At 40.9% G+C, this 19610-nt stretch overlaps 1 protein-coding gene across 8 annotated transcripts in view; it reads left to right on the top strand.

The window, feature by feature from the left end:
• Window positions 1–19610, top strand: part of SANBR (SANT and BTB domain regulator of CSR) — a 52632-nt gene that overhangs the window by 13758 nt on the left and 19264 nt on the right. For 7 of the 8 annotated variants that reach the window (XM_084799748.1, XM_084799743.1, XM_084799747.1 and 4 more), the window contains 8 exons: window positions 603–841; window positions 4262–4320; window positions 5821–5981; window positions 7956–8042; window positions 8140–8250; window positions 11962–12085; window positions 14866–15018; window positions 18844–18989. In XM_084799748.1, the coding sequence (XP_084655874.1) occupies window positions 603–841; window positions 4262–4320; window positions 5821–5981; window positions 7956–8042; window positions 8140–8250; window positions 11962–12085; window positions 14866–15018; window positions 18844–18989 (1080 nt within the window). The remainder of the gene's footprint in view (window positions 1–602; window positions 842–4261; window positions 4321–5820; window positions 5982–7955; window positions 8043–8139; window positions 8251–11961; window positions 12086–14865; window positions 15019–18843; window positions 18990–19610) is intronic. The other variant, XM_084799749.1, reaches the window with a different exon arrangement.

Raw genomic sequence — 19610 nt, 5'->3', positions numbered from 1 at the left:
TTTGTTTGTTTGCTTGTTTTGTTTTGTTGTTGGTGTTTTTTTTTTTTCTTTTTTTTCGAGAAAGGGTTTCTTTGTGTAGCCTTGGCTGTCCTGGACTCACTTTGTAGACCAGGCTGGCCTCGAACTCACAGCGATCCTCCTGCCTCTGCCTCCCCACCCCCCAAGTGCTGGGATTAAAGGTGTGCGCCACCATGCCCGGCTTTTATTTTGATTCTTCAAGGAACCATTTTAGATATGTTTTCTTTTTCAAGTGTATAAAGATGTTAGTCATTAGTCAAGAATCAAAGTCTATTATTAACTTGTTCTTTGGGAGTTGAAACTTGAACAATCAAATTGAAGTTGTGTAAAGTAGTAGTTCTTTAATAACAAGATTTAAGAATTTTTTTTATTAAGTAGGTAGCTTACTAAAAGTAATGATAATCTGAGGTAGAATCAGATAGACAAGGCACGAGGAATTCTGAGTGTCAAACCCTGTAACACAGGCCTTTGTAGTCCAAGCCTTCAGAAGTAGCTGTTTCCTAACGTGCATTAACTGTCAGCGCTTTTGCCCCCTCCTCTCACACGCTAACACTCTCGTTTCTGTGTCACGCTCTCTTACAAAGGCCAAACATGGTGATCCATGTGTGTGATGAAGCCAAAAACCTCAAAGAGGACTTTATCTGTCCACGGGATCTTCTGATATCAGAAATGAAGTACTTTGCTGAGTATTTATCCATGGATGCCCAGCGCTGGGAGGAGGTGGACATTTCAGTTCACTGTGACGTTCACATTTTCAACTGGTTGATAAGATATGTTAAAAGGAACACTCAGGAGAATAGAGACTGTGAAATCCCAGCTTTAGGTAAAAAAACAAGCTGTTGCTTATTTTGTAGTGAATTTTATGTGTCATCCAGTAGCTCTTTAAGGTGTAAACAGATACAGGAGTGTATTGAATGTTAGTGTTCATGCTCATATTACATACACTGATGTTTTACACACCCAGGAAAGGGTCCTAGAGACCGTCTAAAAGGACGTCAAGGTCAACAAAGTTCACACAAGGTTGGGTCAGAGCGTGCAAAGGCAATGGTGTGCAAGACTGTTGAGCTTTATAGCGCAAATCAAAGCAGGGACAGCAAGTGGATCATCGTTTTCTCCAATACCGTGCGCTCATAGTTACGGAAGGGGAGGGGATGTAGGCTCGCTTGTTCTTGATGAAGCAGTAAAAATGTCTTCATTAGTCCCAGCCGTTGGGCGTCCATTCTTTTGGAATCTCGTGATGGTCCTCGTCACTGCTGATGCTCGGCAGTGTGTGGCACCGTGAGGGAAAGGGTTTAGACAGCTGAGACCAGATGGCTTGGAAAAGTAGAAAAACATGCTGAGACAAGAGTATTGCCATGAGTTCAAGAACAGCCTGGGCTACAGAGTGAGATTGCTTCTCAGAAAGAAAAAAAGAATCAGATCATGTGAATTCTGCAGTCTTCGCTTAGACACTGAGGGGATTTGCAGAAAATGTCAATGAGTGCCACTCACTATTATTTTTCATTTTGAAGATATTTTTCACAAAAATATGTTTATATGTAATAGGGTTTTATATTTTAAAACTGACTTCAAACTTAAAAAAAAAATTATTTATATAGTATTCTGCCTGCATGTGTGCCTGCACACCAGAAGAAAGCAACCAGATCTCATTATAGATGGTTGTGAGCCACCATGTGGTTGCTGGGAATTGAACTCAGGACCCTTTGGAAGAGCAGAAATCTCTCCAGCCCCTAAAACTGACTTTTAAAGATTGCTGTTTACATAATTTCCAGCATGGTAAATACTGACACATGAATAAAAGCTGCTTAGGAGTCTCAGTTTTTAAGATTGGAAAGGAGTCTAGAGACTGAAAATTTGAGATCAGTGTCTTAATGGTGATAAAACAACTGCAATGGATGTGCACGTATGAAATGCCGTAGTGAAACCCATTATTTTACACGTTAAGATACTAACTGAAAGGGGAATAACTAATAAGCAGACTTTCAATGGGCATAGATTTATATAAGAAATAATAAAATCTATGTGCTAGGATAGCAATATCAGGGAATTTCCAAACACATAGTAGAGGTTGGGAGTATGGCTCAGTGGTAGAGTGCTCACCTCGCATCCATGAAGACGTGGGTTCAATTCTCAGCACTGCAATCAAATGAAACTACTATTAATATGCTTACAGTATTAAAAAGATGTATAAAGTTTAACCTTTATTATATTATAGTGACCAGGCTAATAGGAAAGATTTCTAAATTAAAATGCTTTAAATGAAAATTCAAATGCTGTGATTGTTAATTCCAACTTGCAGCCAGGCTGGAGAGATGGCTGTGACTAAGGGCGGTGTTTGCTCTTCCAGGGAGCACAGGTTGGCTTCCCAGTACGGCGGCTCATGACCGTCTATAACTCAGTCTTAGGAGATCCTGTGCTCTTTCCTGTCTTCTCAGGTACTGCGTGCACACAGTGCAGACATACGTGCAGGCAAAACACCCATACACATTAAATAAATGTTTACAAAAATTTTAAATGTCTTTTTAAAAGTTCAAGCCAAAGACCAGATTTCAGATTATCTAGCTATGAATACATGCACACATATTTATATGTGTGTGTGTATATGTATACCACCTCTTTTATGGCAAGTAGTATATATATGGAAATTGTTTACTGCAGCATATTCATGTGCATATAGTAAGAGCGAAAGAAATAGAGAAAAAACTGCTTATCTTTGGTTTAAGTCATTGCTATAAATATAAAGGTTTTTTTTTTAAAGAAGCAGTCTTTATCTGACCCAAGAAAATACAAGGATGCTTAATTAAATCTCCTATAATTATGGTTCTTAATTGAATGGTGTGTCCTCAGGTACAGTTTTCCAATAAGCTTTTCTACCAGCTTGAGAACCTTTAACTAGAATTGATATTTGGGAAAGATTGGAATTACTTACCCATTGTTCTCCTATAAGGGTTTAGGATGATTGGCAGTACCAGAATGGTAGGAAATGGCTGGGTTTTCTTCTTAAATATATTTCATAGAGATAATAGACTTACCTCCTTCCCCTGTCTGTGTGCCTAGAGACTCACTTAGTGCGGCAGTAGTGTATAATTTCAGCATCTGTCAATAGTTAATTTTTATTACATTTCAGATTTTTTTTTTAGATTTTTTTTTTTAAATGTATTAATTTTATGTATATGAGTGCTGTATCTGCGTGTACACCTGCAGGCCAGAAGAGGGCACCAGATCTCATTCTAGATGGTTGTGAGCCACCATGTGGTTACTGGGAATTGAACTCAGGACCTGTGGAAGAGCAGACAGTGCTCTCAACCGCTGAGCCATCTCTCTAGCCCTAATTTTTCTCACTGTGACTTTTTACATGCCATTGTGTTTAGCTAGAGTCTTTGCACTCAACATGAATCTAGTTCAAGGCCAGTTTACTATGTTTATCTGTATCCTATGATTTAATGTTAAATTTTTTTTCTTTTGTATATCCAATCTAAGTGATAAAGGTAAGTGATAAATCAACTATTTGATTTTACCAAAGAAGGCTCAGGAGTCAGATGCCAGGTTAAAGCCTGCTAGCTCAGAGAGGCAGAGAAATACCCAGCTGACCTTCCTACTCAGCTCACGCCCCAATGGAAAAGGCCCACAAGGCTCACTAGCTCAGCCCAGGAGGAAAAGGCCAAAAAACCCCAAGGCCAAAGGCTTGCTAGCTCAAAGCTCAAAAAGCCCGAAGCTTGGTAGCTCAAAGCTCAAAAGCCTAAAAGCTCCCTTCCTATCCACAGTCTTTTTTGTTGTTGTTTTTTGAGATAGGATTTCTCTGTGTGATAGCCCTGGCTGTTTTGGACTCACTTTGTAGACCAGGCTGGCCTCCAGCTCACAGCGATTTGCTGCTGAGTCTGGGATTAAGGCCTGCACCACCACTCCCAGTTTATCCATGCTGTCTTAAATACCCTTCAGCTCAAACTCCCCCTACTCTTTCGTCCTTGTCAGCGGTTACTTGCTCTGACTCCTGACCTAGGGTTGACTTTATTAGATCCTGTGCGCAGAAGCTCTTTGACTAAAGGTGTATGCTAGGGCCAAACCATGGCAAACAAGAAACAGGGTTTTTAGCTCACCATCTTCGGGTTTACAAAACCCACAACAATCAGGTTTTTTGTTTTGTTTTGTTTTTTAATTAAAGTAACATACTCTTTTAATATGAAAAGGGAAGATTGAGTTAAAAATGAAAAGGAAATTTCATGTTTTTTTTTCTTTTTATTAGAACCAGGAAATGTCATTTCAATCCTTATTTCTTCAGAGTTCTTGAAGATGGATTCATTAGTAAGTATTCATTTTAAAAATCTAAGCCCTGCTGGGCGTCGTGGCACACGCCTTTAATCCCAGCACTTGGGAGGCAGAGGCAGGTGGATTGCTGTGAGTTTGTGGCCAGCCTGGTCTACAAAGCGAGTCCAGGACAGCCAAGGCTACACAGAGAAACCCTGTCTCAAAGAACCAAAAATAAATAAATAAAAATAAAAATATCTAAGCCCCTTTATTGACCTAAAGCTTTTCCCTCTTTGCATGTATAGAAAGCAAAAATAGTATAATTTTTAACAATAATTTGTTCTCTTGAGAAGGAGTTAAAACTACTGGGTATCATTTGTATGTTATTTCTGTAATTGGAGCAACCACTGTATAATTTGACACTAAGCAGAATAAATTTTATTTCAAAAGATTTTTGTCGTATAACTAACAAAAGGAAAATTAATTGGAATATATTTTGTTTTACTATTTAAATCATTTTAAGTGTGTTTTACTCTGTGTCTCTCATTTTTAGTTCAATGAGCAAAATCTAAATATCCAGCTACTAAACAATGTGGTTTTGTGTTTACATCATAGTGCACATCTGTTGCTTAAGAATGGCTGATCAAATATAAAGCTATAACTTATACATATCTGCTCCAAGCTATAATATTAAAATGTTTATTTTCTTATTTATTTAATAAATAAATACCTGGGCCAGCCTAGGATATATAGACTTGATCTCACAAAATCAAAACCAAAAAAATCTGTAATTCAAATGGTTTCTTATGCCTTCATGGTTGACATTTTGTAGTTATTATTTAAATAAATACTTGAGGTTTGCTCCTGATAAAACTATATAGTAGTATACAGAGTAGAATACTACTTTGCTGTGGTCAGATGAGCTTATTGGTTTGTTTGGAGTTTACTAGGTACTGTATTCCTCGTACTCCCCAGCCAGCTGGTTTTATTGGTTTCAAGCAAAGGCTACAGAAAAGAAGAAGAAGAAGAAAAAAGCCAGAGGTTGGAAACCTAAGCCCTGAAAAGATTAATTTTGTGCCATCAGTACAGTATTTGGAAAAAATATGAGATGACCCTCTCTTTACTGTGACACTAAATAAATCCACCTCAGGTTAGAATCAGAGGGATGTGAGAGAGCAAATTAAATGGGACTGAGAAAATCCTTAAATGGCTGAAATTTGGTTTCTCTTACCTACAAGAATGAGACTTAGTAACTAAATTTAACTGTAAGAAGTCATTTGAATATGCACGGTAGTATGCAGAGTAAGATTTATACCTGCTACGGCCATTTAAAATATGCTATTGCTTTAAATAAAGGGAATTGGAAATAATTTAGCTATGTGTGTTTATAGTATTTACCTATTAACAGTGTAGATCAACACAGTTGGCAAAACCCAGTTACTGGCTGTGCATATGTGGGTTAGACTTTTTGTCACTTTTATGTTTGAAAGGTATTACTCTGACAATATCATTTGTATTATTATTTTTAACATTAATTTTCTATTCTGTGTTTTTCAGGTTGAACAATGTATTCAGTATTGCCACAAAAATATGAATGCCATAGTAGCTGCTCCATGCAACATGAACTGTATCAATGCAAACCTTCTCACCCGCATAGCTGATCTGTTCACACACAATGAAATCGACGACTTAAAGGACAAAAAAGATAAGTTCAGGAGGTAATTCTTTAAACTTCAATTTTAAACCTAATACACTTTGTTAAATATATTTCTATTTAATTTTAGTGAAATTTCTATTTTAAAATCTATATAAAATATACTCCTATTTTATTTTTAACTAAAAAGCCAGTAGCTTATGGTAAATCTTAATGATCTAAACGTTTTTATTACATTTGGTTTTAGTATGTCTGTAGGGTATGCGTGTGTGTGGGCGCATGTGCGCACGCACAGTGCACCAGAGCACATGTGATCAGGGGACCACTTACCAGAAGAAGTCTTTTCCTTCTACAATATGGATTCTGGGGATTATATTTAGGTAATCAGGGTTGATAGCAGATACCTTTATAGGCTGAACCATCTTGCTATCTCTTTTGTATAATGAATATATGGTGATAAAATTAGGGCTTCATTTTAAGGTGACAAAGTGGTATGAGATGAGACCAGCAGTGCCCATACCTTCCAAGGGCCATTGAGCTCAGAGCAAAATTATACCTAGCAAGGCGCGGTGGTGCCCGTCAATTTTAGAATCTTTTTTTAAAATTTATTTTATGTATATGAGTGTTCTATCAACATGTATGCCTGCAGGCCAGAAGAGGGCATTAGAGGGTATAGATGGTTGTGAGCCACCATGTGGGTGCTGGGAATTGAACTCAGAACCTCGGGAAGAGCAGACAGTGCTCTTAACTGCTGAGCCATCTCTCCAGCCCCAATTTTAGAATCTTAATACCAATCTTATTGTTGGCAAACACAATATAACTTTCTACATACTTATTTAATTTCTCATTGCTGTTATAAATAACATTCTAATTTATTTTCTCTTAGCAAGGGAGTATTAATATTAACAAAGGCTACCCAATACCTAAAGGTTTGACAGAAACAGAGCAGACAGGGGACTTTAAAAGGCCGGTGAAGTAGAAAAGAAGGTAAAATCAAAGGGGCAGCGAATGGCCACTACTCATGTACACAGGGAGGCAGAGTGGGGCCCTGGACCTAGGAAGTTTTCCAGATGTTAGTTCTCAGTGATTGCTTAGGAAAATAAAAGAGCAGCAGTGTGTTAGGGTAAGTGGGCTCAAGAGAAGATTGTTTAAAGGTGATTTTTTTAATGTGCTAACCCAGATGGTCCATTAAAACAAAGAGAAATTGATAATGAAGAGGATTGCCCAAGAGATCAGCCCTCAGGGGTAATATGTGATGAAATTACTTAAGAGCACATCTGAGAGTGCGAATGAAATCCAGAACTCCAGCAAGTGTTATGTTAAGGAAGATGGTGGTGGGAGACTTCAAGTTCTGTTATATTGTACTTAATAAGCACTTAACATTTATTTATTAACACTGTACCTGGCATTATTTTAAAACATACAATTTAATCCTCATAAACCTTATTAGCTTGTAATTATTATACTTTTGTTTGATTTACTATTAGAGTGCCTATGGGCATCTGGCACTGTGTGCCAATGAAAGTCAGAGCATAACCTTTGGGAATCAGTTATTTTCTTCTTTTTATATATATATATATTTTTTTTTTCTTCTTTTGCTTTTAGCCACCTGCTGGCCCCATTAGCCAGATGTTATAGATGAGCAAAGTAAAAATGAAAAAAAGCAGGTGGCTAACAATCATATATGCCCAGTTAGGTTGTTAAATTCTCAAGATTTTAGTCCTGCACCAGTGTCCAGCAGCTCCAACTGCCCGGAACTGCAGCTCCAGGGCGTCTGAAGCCCTCTGTGGGCACCAGCACTGGCTCATACTTACACACACACACACACACACACACACACACACACACACACACACACACACTCACACACACACTCACACACACACACTCACACACACACACTCACACACACACACACACACACACACACACACACACACACACCTTGAAAAGCAGGAGGTGGGAGGGAGGAAGACAGACCACTAACTTTAAGATACTAAATACAGACATTTAATTTCTTGGTCATTTGTTTTAATAGTAAACTGTTTTGTAAGAAGATTGAAAGACTGTTTGATCCTGAATACTTCAACCCAGATTCTCGAAACAATGCAGCAACATTGTATAGGTAACTTGCTTTTCTCAGAATGCTGTATGACATAGCCATAATATTATTACAGTAGATTCTTTTCTTGAATGTTTTTGGCATTTCCTTTTTGCTACAGATGCTGTCTGTGTAAGAAACTTTTAACCAGAGAAACGGAAAGAAGAATTCCTTGCATCCCTGGGAAAATCAATGTGGACCGACATGGAAATATTATCTACATCCACATAAGGTGCAGTGACGATAAAATACAGTTTTGTGTGTGAAGTTCAAGAGCACTTAGAGAAACATAACAATTTTCTGGCCTTTTAAGACAAAGTCTTGTTTGTAAACTAACAAGGTTAGTCTAAGCTAACGTTGAAGTTAATGTCTTCCTCCCGCCTCAGCTCCCAAGGGCCAGAATTACACGCAGGCAGCACCGTGCCATCCTGGGCAGCTACCTCTGTAACACGAGGACAGCACCTGAGCGCATTTCTAACTTGACTAAGAAAAATGCTGCTTTCAAATCAAAGTTACTATAAAAGTTGTATTGTATTCTAAGTGAGTTCCATACTGTGCCAAAACTTAAAAATGTTATGGATTATTATATATTAGTCTTGAAAGACTCTGGTCGGTGCCATTAAAGTGATTTATCGCTAAAATATTTTTTTGTTTTCTGTGTAAATATTATATTGAATTTTACAAAAGAACTAAATTTATTTTCAGTTCTTTCTTGATGACTGAGAAACTGCAGTTATAAGGTTGGAGTTTCTATAATCTCTCATATATTTGTCATACTTTACTAGCATATAATCCATGCCATGTTATATTTAACACAAATTTCATTCTGAGTTGGTGAAATGTCTCAGGAGGACAGAGACGTTCAGGACACACATGTTCTTTGACAACATCCTGCTGCTAGGAATTTTTACAAAGGGGCATCGCTGAGTCTGTGAAAGCATTAGCAAGGGTCCTCATGGCTGTAGTAAGTATATTAATTAGCTTCCCTCCTTCCAAGAAACCAGATGACTAGACAAGCTAAAATACAGCAGTATTGCTGTGTAAAACACAGCAAATCAATATATATATTTTTTGTTGTTGTTGTTTTGTTTTTTGTTGTTTTTTGAGACAGGGTTTCTCTGTGTAGCCTTGGCTGTCCTGGACTCACTTTGTAGACCAGGTTTGCCTCAAACTCATAGCGATCCGCCTGCCTCTGCCTCCTGAGTGCTGGGATTAAAGGCGTGCGCCACCATGCTTAGCCTGCAAATCAATTTTTTAAAAATACACTTTTAATTATCTGAATGGGAGGTCATGCGTACACATTGGCACTACACTGGTTGACAGCTGTCTGATGTGAGTACTGGGGACCAAACTTGAGTCCTCTCGAAGAACAGCACACACTCTTAACCCTGAGCTGTCAGCCCAGCCCCTCAAGTCACTTCTTAGTTTCTCAGTGTCTTCTCCTTAGTGCACTCCCAGCAGTGTTTCAGACTGGGTCTGATGCTGTAGCCCTGTAATCCCAGTGCGCAGGAGATGGAGAGTTGGGGGTTAGCCTGTATCATATAACACATTTGAGGCCAGCTTGAGCCACATGTTGAGTTTCAGTGAACTCTTGGCCGGCGCTGGAGAGATGGTTCAGCGGTTAAGAGCATTGGCTGCTTATCCAGAGAACCGGAGTTCAATTCCCAGCACACACATGGCCTCTCACAACTGTCTGTACTCCCCAGGTCTAGGGAATCTGCCACCCTTACACAGACATACATGCAGGCAAAACACCAGTGCATATAAAAATTAAAATAAGTTATTAAAAATAATAAATAAGAAGATATAATTTTTAAAAACCAGAAATACAAAGCAGTCCTTAATTTGATGTTAGTATTAGTAACACAGTCAACTTTAAAATGTTTCATTTTTCTCTCAATAAATAATTGGAGAATTTTCACTACTTATAGGCACATGGAATCTTAAGTATATTTTTTGACTTGAGACTTTATTTGCTTTTTGAAAATTACTTCAATGACAGCAATAACTATTATTAGTAGTACGTGGAAAAGGTAATTGGTATTAACTTCAACATCCATTTTTGGTACTTTACTTAATCTTCTGCAAGGCAACAGTTGATACATATATTTTTTTTTTCTGAGACAGGGTTTCTCTGTGTAGACTTGGCTGTCCTGGACTCGCTTTGTAGACCAGTCTGGCCTCGAACTCACAGCAATCTGCCTGCCTCTGCTTCCCTGAGTCCTGGGATTACAGGCGTGCGCCACTGTTCCCAGCTTGATACATGCATTTCAAAAACTGTCTTTAGGGGCTCATCAGTTAAGAGCACTGACTGCTCTTTAGAGGAGCCATGTTCAATTCCTAGTGTCCACATGGCAGCTCACAACCCTCTGTATTTCTAGTTCTCGGGCACCTGATGTCCTCTTCTGGCCTCCGAGGGCACTGTACACACCTGGTACACAGACACACATGAAGACAAAACACTCATAGGCATAAAATAAAAAGTAAAAGAAACAATATTTTTTAAATAAACAAATTGCTTTTTTGTTTTGTTTTTTGAGACAGGGTTTCTCTGTGTAGCGCTGGCTGTCCTGGACTCGCTTTGTAGACCAGGCTGGCCTCGAACTCACAGCGATCGCCTGCTTCTGCCTCTCGAGTGCTGGGATTAAAAGTGTGTGCCACCACGCCCGGCAACAAATTGTCTTTAAAGCCAGATCTGGTTTTCTCAATGCCTATAATCACAGCCTTAGGAAGGGTGCTATAGGAGACGCACTGCAGGTTCAAGACTAAACTGGGTTACAGAGTGCAATCCTGTCTTAACTTTTATTTTATTTTATTTTATTTATTTATTTATTTATTTATTTATTTATTTTTGGTTTTTCGAGGCAGGGTTTCTCTGTGGTAGCTTTGGCTGTCCTAGACTCACTTTATAGACCAAGCTGGCCTCAAAAGATCCACCTGCCTCTGCCTCCCTAGTGCTGAGATAAAAGGCATATGCCACCACGTCTTAACTTTTAAAAATTGTCCTTAAATAATTTTTAAGAAAGCTGTGCCTGTGTGATTTGTAATGACATAGTTTTTCAGGTTATTTGCTCAACTAAGCACCAAAATAAAGTTTAAAAAGTTTTCAATGGAGCCTTAGAAAGAAGCTGATATCGTAACCCACCCCTGTGGCCCCAGCATTCCAGAGGCGCAGGCAGTGAGCTCTCAAGTTTTGAGGGCCCACTGAGCTATGTAACAAGTTCCGGGCCAGCCTGGCCTACCTAGTAAGGACCTGACTCAAATAAATAAATAAGCGAACACCACAGTTACATATGTCCATAGTAAATACGGTTTATGCCTTTGCTGGATGCTAAAATATATAAAGTGAAGACTTGGATTATAATACTATATTGCTCAAGTACTAAAAATGCTGTTTAAAATAATATAAGGAGCCATCACATTACTGGAGCACTTAGAAGCACTAATGACTAACAGCAGCACACCTGACGACACGGACAGACTCATGAGATGGCTTGGTAGGCAAAGGTGCCTGTCGCCAAGCCTAGGGACACGAAACCCCTGTAGTGAAAGAGCAAATTGACTCCCAGAGATCGTCCTGTGACCTACACACACAGTGTGGCACGTGCATGCATGCCAGCTCACATACACAATAAATGAAAATTTTTTAAGTAAAAAATAAAGATCGTCTTTAACAATCATTGAATGATTCTTAACTACTGACTTCTTCAAACTGTTTAATTAATAATATTTTAGCTCATCAAAATAAGTTTGTATTCAGCATCTTCATCCTGTCTTCTGTTGTCCACAGAACACATGTCCAAATGAAATGTGCCACTTTTCAGTGTAATCCATTCCACATCAATCATGTGAAGAGGATTCGTGGAATCCAGGCACAAATGCCAAACATTTGGTTAAAGTAAATCATATTTCTCACCTAGAGTAACTGAGGCTTTCTCTGCAGAGATAGAACCTGGGATGTACATGAGTATTTGAATAGTCTTTTTGAAGAGTTGAAGTCTTGGAGAGACGTATATTGGCGCTTGTGGGGAACGGTCAACTGGCTGACTTGTTCAAGGTGTTACCAGGTGAGGCTTTAAAGGAAGCGGTGGTGCAAATGGTGGTGGCTCTGAATGTCTGCATCTGCCTTTATGCCTTCTGCCGTTTTGCCCTTCCTTCTTACTCCTTATGCTTCCTGCTGAAACGATTCTTGTCAGACTTTCAGATAAGCAACAGGTTCTTTGTGATCTAATCCAGTTTTTCGACGTAAAATATATATTTTTTAAATAGTTTCTTTATTTTTATTTTATGTGCCTTGGTGTTTTACCTGCATGTACGTGTGGTGAGGGGGTCAGATCTTGGAGTTACAGACAGTTGTGAGCTGCCATGTAGGTGCTGGGAACTGAACTCCGGTCCTCTTGAAGAGCAGTCAGTGCTCTCAACCGCTGAGCCATCTTCTCCAGTTACAAAAATATAACATCTTTATTGCTCTTATTTTCATCCAAACTATTTCTTCATTGGGCCATAAAGTTCCTTAGAGATTCTGAGTCACCTTCTGACCTTGTGCTGTTGTGATTTGTGAGTAGCCTATGCTGGCCTTGAGCTTGTGGTCCTGCGTCAGCCTCCCTAGTGTTTCTGTTGCTTCACGAACCCTGGCTGCTTCTTAGTGATGAGTGCATTTTCCAAAATATTTTCTTCTCTCCCTGACCCCCATACTAGGGCTCCAAAGTTGGACCTCAAGCCTAACATTCGAGTTGTATTCCCAGCCTTGTTTATGGTTTTAATAATTTAAATTTATAGAAAAACCACAAGTAGTTCCTGAAGATACTTAAAAACAGTTTCTGCACTCCCTAAAATGAACCAGTGGACAGCGCAGTCTCCACAGGTGTGTGGAGAGCGGGGACTGACTCTGACGTGAACTCTGGTGCCCCATATTTGACCACCTCCCTACCTCCCCCTTGAAGGGGAGGGAGGCCTGGTGGCACTCAGAGGAAGGGTAAACAGGCTACCCGGATGAGACCTGATAGTCTGTGATCACATGGTGGGGGAAGAGGTCCCCTTCTATCAGAGGTCTAGGGGAGGGGAATATGGTGAAAGAGGGAGAGAGGTGGGGAAGATAAAAGTGAGGGGATAACAACTGAGATGTAATCTGAATAAATTATTTAAATAATGAAAGAAAAGGGAAAAAAACAACTTTTGCAGTCACACTCATTCCTAAGGAAATTGCATTTCCTTGTGCAAATATAAACTTTTCTACATAAAATTTCGTAATGTATGGGGCTGGAGAGATGGCTCAGAGGTTAAAAGCACTGGCTGCTCTTCCAGAGGTCCTGAGTTCAATTCCCAGCAACCACATGGTGGCTCACAACCATCTATAATGAGATCTGGTGCCCTCTTCTGGTGGTCAGGCAGAACACTGTATACTAAAAAAACAAATAAATAAACATTTATTTAAAAAAAAAAAAAGCCGGGCGGTGGTCACTTGGGAGGCAGAGGCAGGTAGATTGCTGTGAGTTCAAGGCCAGCCTGGTCTACAAAGTGAGTCTAGGACAGCCAAGGCTACACAGAGAGACCTTGTCTCGAAAAACAAAAACAAAAAAAAAAATTCGTAATGCATGCCCTTCCTTTAGGTTTTTCCCTCACTTGGTTTTCAGGAGAAGGAAGGAAGAACAGTTTATCAAAACTGTCAGAGTTTAGAACGCCAGACAGTGTATAAGGCCTACTCAAAGGGCTCCCTGCGTTCCAAAGTTCTGTAACCCAGGCTTTGATGACGTGTGTCTGGTAGAGTCCTGGTCATCGTTTTGTGAGGTTGATACATACAGTGATGTGGCTGCCATCGGGGCATAGAACATATGCACGGTTATCCCCTGTCCTCCTCCTCATGGGTGGCAATCACTGTTAAACCTGTCTGTCTATAGTTTCTCCTTTTCCAGAATGTCATATAACTACTTGAGTGGAGATTCTTTCATTCAATAGAATGAATTTGAAATTTAACCATGTTACTGCATGTATCTATTTGTTTTCTTTTATTGCTTAAGTAGCCCTTTGTCATATGAATTACGTAGGATAGTGATTTTAGTCTGGAGCCATTGTGAAGACAGCGCTGTAAATACCTCCATGCAGGTTTTCATATAGACATGGGCTTTTAGATCTCTTAAGTGATTACGTAGAATTAGAACTGCAGTGGGATAACGTAAGCTGCCTTTCCCCAAATTTCCTGAATCCTTATGCGCACACAGTCGGTCCGTGTCTTGTTAACAGGCTTTGCTATTTGTCTGTTGTTAAGGTAATTGTTAATTTTGTTTTTACCTTTAGGTTTTTTTCTGAACTTAGGTGTCTGTTTGAAACCTATTTCATAATCATTCCGTGGCAGATTATTTTCTTTAGTGACAGGAAGCTAGGCCGCAGTTTTCATTAATATTGATCCTAAGTAGTTACCATCAGGTCAAGGAGTAACCAAGTGAAGCGAAATTATTTTGTATTTCACCAGTATTCTTAAAAATTATTGGTCAGCTTTAAAATGAAGTGTATATACCAAGATCAGTTTTACTCATCTGGACTTACAGTAAAGCAGCTTTGGTTTTGCTCTGTAGAAACTTCTTTGGGGTGTAAGTGCACACTATAAAATTCATCAATTTTCAGTGAACCCCACAGTTGGTACTTTCCCATCAGTCAGAAAGAGCCTCATGCACATCTGCTTTCACTCAGTGCAGTTGCCTCAAGTCCCACAAGTGCTCACCTACTTTGAGCCTCTATAGATGGACTTTTTCTCTACAGGGCATATAATTGAGACATGCAATACATGGTCTTCAGAAAAGTTTTTTTGAGACATTTCATTGTGGGGAAATCCATTTTTTTTTTTATGCAGGCTTTCCTCTGTATTGAATTCTCTCATTGTCAGTATCACTCAGAAGTGGTGGTTTATTCTACCACAGCAAATGCACTGAGCACTGTGGGCACTGGAATTTACCCCTGCTGTAACCAGAAGGTTCTTCGCTTTGATCCCACTCAGCTCATAAGGGTAAGGTTGCTTTGTTTTCATCTCTGATTCTTTGAAAGTCTCCTGTGTCTATACATTGTGTATTGGTCACTCCCATCCGCCACCATCCCCTCAGCTCTCCCTCTGACCCCATCCCATCTCCCCCTCCCGCCTTTGTGGTTTCGTTGTTAATAACAACCCTCTGAACCCACTTATTTCTGTCAGGGGAACTAAAGGTAAGTTCTGAATATTTCTTTTTATAGGTCAGCAGCCCCTAACATTTTTATGTAAAATCTTTTTCCCTTTTAAGTGTAAATATATATATAAACCTTCACAAGCTGGGCTTGATGGCACACGTCTGTAACCCCAGCACTCTGGGAGGCAGAGGCAGGCAGATCTCTGTGAGTTGAAGGCCAGCCTGTTCTACAAAGCGAGTCCAGGAGAGCCAGGGGTACACAGAGAAACCCTGTCTAAAAAAACAAAAACCCTTCAAAGAATGCATACAGAAATAGAGAAAGGCTGAGGTCTCTCTGAAATCTCTCTTCCCACCACTTCCCAGTCTCTTAGAAGTGACAACAGTTAACACTTGGCTTTCAGATCACTTTTTATCTGATTACTTGGACAGTTTCACATGTGGATAATATATCTGGACACACTCATCCCCCGACTCTCTTACCTTCTCCTATCTCTCCTGTCTCCCCACCCTTCCTGCCAGGAAGTCCCCATCACACTTTCCTGTCTTTTTGTGCTGTTTCTGTTTGTGACACACTGGGCACAGCCAGGCTCACTCACATAGGCTTTGTTTTGAAACTGTCTACTGAAGCTTGGATCACTCACAAGTGACTGCATCACTGAGGACAATGGCTTCCTTTCCTCCAGCAGCCCTCAGCTGCCATCAGCTCCTCTGGGTAGGGTCAGGCCCCTTAGCCCCTCCCTATCCACGACAGAATGTTTACTACCAGGCCTGTCAGACAGCCACAGCTGCTGTGAGCTCAGGAGTACCATGGCCATGTTACACCACACAGCAGGATTTCCCAGTCCTCCCTCGGCATCACCCAGCTCTTACACTCTTCCTCTTTCCTCTTTGATGTTCCCTGCCTGTTAGAAGACAGTATATGTTTACCATTCTTGAGGTGGTTGGACCTTGGAGAGTGGAGCCTAAAACTAAGGCCATCTAGTCTCATACGGTAGGCAACGTTTTTCAAAAGCCTCAGACAAGAAACATATCTGAATAAGTTCTCATGAGTTAAGATGTACATAATCACAAGGACAAGCTGCACGTGGCAAAAACATAGAGGCATATAAACAAATAACAACAGCTGTCATGTGTGATCAGAAGAAAACTCACTGCTGTCTGCCACATCTGGAGGACACTCCGAGAACAAGTCCATGTTTTTGAAGAGACTGGGGTCACAGGACTTTCATCTTGCTTTCTTGGGGTTTCTCATAAATACTCAGAATTCCTCTCTCATGATTCCATTCTTGGGTCTTGTTCTGACAGTATGGATCTTCTAGCTAAGGGCAATCACACAGCAGTCACATGTTCTCTGCACCCTGACCAGCGAGTCTCCACATTAACCTTAGCGTGTGACAAAGAGAAGCTAAAGGCAACATAGTCCTGAGGCAACTCCAGCACGCTCCCTACTTCCATGGTCTCTGCTAGCGTGTGGCCTGGCTACCCTAGGCTCGCTCTGTAGACCAGGCTGGCCTCAAACTCAAGCAGTCAGCCTGCCTCTGCCTCTGCTCTGCCTCCCTGGCTTTGGTCACACTTTTAGTCCCAGAACTCTAGAGGCAGAAACAGGCAGGTCTCTCAGCTTGATAGGCCAGCCTAGTCTACATAGTGAGTCCCAGGACAGCCAGGTCTGTATAGAGAGACCCTGTCTCAGAGAGAGAATGGAAGGGTGGGGAGAAGATACAGTGGAATACTATACATTAAAGCAGATATTACAGTTACATGTAGTAGCATGGTTTGGTTATAAAAACAAAGTTAAAGAAAACAAGACAAAACTAAACTCTAGGGTCTGTGCATATACCTACAAGAGGCAAAAGGATAAAGGAAAGAAGAGACTGTCAGACTTGTGGTGCAGGACAGAGGGTTGTCTTTGAGAGGAAGGAGACAGTTACATAAGATGGAATGGGAGCAGGAAGAACTACCCAAGTGTTCTGTTCCTTTTTTAATGATTATTACATTTGGGAGGCACATACGTGTGGAGATCAGACAACTCTTACAGGAGTGGATTCTCTCCTTCCAGCATGTGTTCCCAAGGGTCAAAGTCAGGCCCCTTTGTTCCTCCCCAGTGTTCTTCTTGTTGTTATTGTTGTTGTTTTTTGTTTTGTTTTGTTTTTTCTGTTTTGTTTTTTGTTTGTTTGTTTTTAAGGAGAGGGAGAGAGAAAGAAAGATGTGTTTTCTTTTTAATTATGTGCCTGTGCCTGAGTCTGGGTATGTACCTGTGAGTGCAGGTGCCACCGAAGCCAGAGCTGTTGGGTCACCTGGAGCTGGAGGTGCAGATGGCTGTGCGCTTCCTGATGTGGGTGCTGAGAGCTCTGCAAGAGCAGCGCATGCCTTAACCACCAGCCTCCAGACTTGTTTCTTAATGTTAGTGGTGATCATCTCAGCTGTTTGTCCAGATGCACGTTTATGTTTTGATTCCTTTTCTGCATTTTTATAAATATTTTATTTATTTACTGTTTATCCAGTACTGTGCTCCCATGTACCCCTGCAGGCCAGAAGAGGGCGCCAGATGTCATTCTAGATGCTGTGAGCCACCATGTGGCTGCTGGGAATGGAACTCAGGACCTTTGGAAGAGCAAACAGTGCTCTTAACCTCTGAGCCATCTCTCCAGCCCTTGCATTTTTTTCTTAAGGGAAAAAGTGTAAAATATGATGACTTGACTTAAAAGGGATTAGTGTGATCTGTAAAGTATTTTTCCTTTATTCCTGAGATTTTAATATAGGTATAAAAATATGACCCTATCAACCTTCACATCTCCCTCCTAAGTTCATACTTTTTATTCTTTCTCTTTTTGATAAATCTCTAAGTTCAGTTAGTGCTACATGTATGTGCATGCATGGGTGTGTCCAGTGGGACGTGGGACCCTGCCAGCGGCCACATTGTCCAGGATGAGTGCTACCCCTCCTCTAGTAATGACCAGCTCCCTTCAGTAAGGCCTGGAGCCTGAGGTCATCTGCCCTGTCTGTGCCACAACTCAGGTTGCCTTGCTCTTACACTGGCATCTTAGTCGTCATGGTGTTGCTGTGAAGAGACACCGTGACCGAGGTGACGCTTATAAAGGGAAGCATCTAATTGGACTGGCCTACAGTTCCAGGGGTTTAGTCCATTGTTATCACAGCAGGTGTGGCGGCGCACGGGCGAACATGGTGTTAGAGAAGCAACTGAGAGCTCTACATCTGCATCCTTAGACAGCAGGAAGAGAGGGACACTAGACCTGGCTTGGGCATTTGAAACCTCAAAGCCCACGCCCAGACACACTTCCTCAAACAAGGCCACACCCACTTCAGCAAGACCACGCCTCCTAATCCTTCCCAGGTAGTGCCATTCCCTGATGACTAAGCATTCAAATCCATGAGCCAATGGAAGCCTTTCTTATTGAACCACCACACACAGGTAACTCCATGGGCGGTGAGTTCTGGAGTGCAGGATTCATGCCATGCCCAGAAGCCAGCGTCTCACAGCACTGCTCCCTATCTTAGATTTTCCCCCTCCTTTTCTATAATGTTCCCTGAGCTCTGGTGGTGTATATGTGGCATATTAATGTAGGTGTCCCATTTATGGCTGACCACTACATCTCTTAAAGGATGGTTTTTATAATGAACCTGCCTCTAACAGTGTCTCTTGTGCCTGACAGGGCTGTAAAGTGAGGGACCACATGGTTATTCTTCATGATCAAGGAGAACATGATGATGTGCTTTCTTGTCCAGCCACTAGAATACTGGAGGATCTGCACATGCACAAGGATGTCGTTGTTGTGCCTTTTTCTAAAGATGCAGTTAGGTGAGGAAAAAGAGCACTAGCTCTCAACTTTATTCCGTGGCTTCCATGTCATAGTCTACTGTCCCCAAGTGTTTTACATATCAGTATTGTCAGTTCTCAGATAGGTATGATTCAGAGCGCTAACTGAAGGGCTGAGGATATGGTTTGGCGCTACAACAGCTCTTTACCCTATACAAGGACGTGGTTTGCTCCTGACATTAGTTACTGTTCCTATTGCTTCGGTGCAACACCATGACCAAAAGCAAGCTGGGGAGGAAAGGGTTTATTTGGCTTACACTTCCATAGTGTAGTCCAGGCTGAAGGAAGACAGGACAGCAGCCTGCAGGCAGGAGCTGATGCAGAGGCCATGGAGGGGTGCTGCTTATTGGCTTGTTCTTACGGTTTGCTCAGCCTGCTTTTATAGACCTAGGGACCACAGCCCAGGGATCACTCCCCATCACTCACCGAGAACACGTCCTACATTGGCTGCCACATGATCTTTTTTTTCCCCAAGATATATATTATTTTATTAACTTGTTCTTGTTACATCTCAATGGTTATCCCATCCCTTGTCTCCTCCCATTCTTCCCTCCCTCCCATTTTCCTCTTATTCCCCTCCCCTATGACTGTTCCTGAGGGGGA

The sequence above is a fragment of the Acomys minous genome (assembly GCF_964271855.1).
Source record: "Acomys minous genome assembly, chromosome: 10".
Taxonomy (NCBI): Eukaryota; Metazoa; Chordata; class Mammalia; order Rodentia; family Muridae; genus Acomys; species Acomys minous.
Note: the sequence above shows the minus strand (reverse complement) of the source record. Positions and strands in the feature narration are given on the sequence as shown.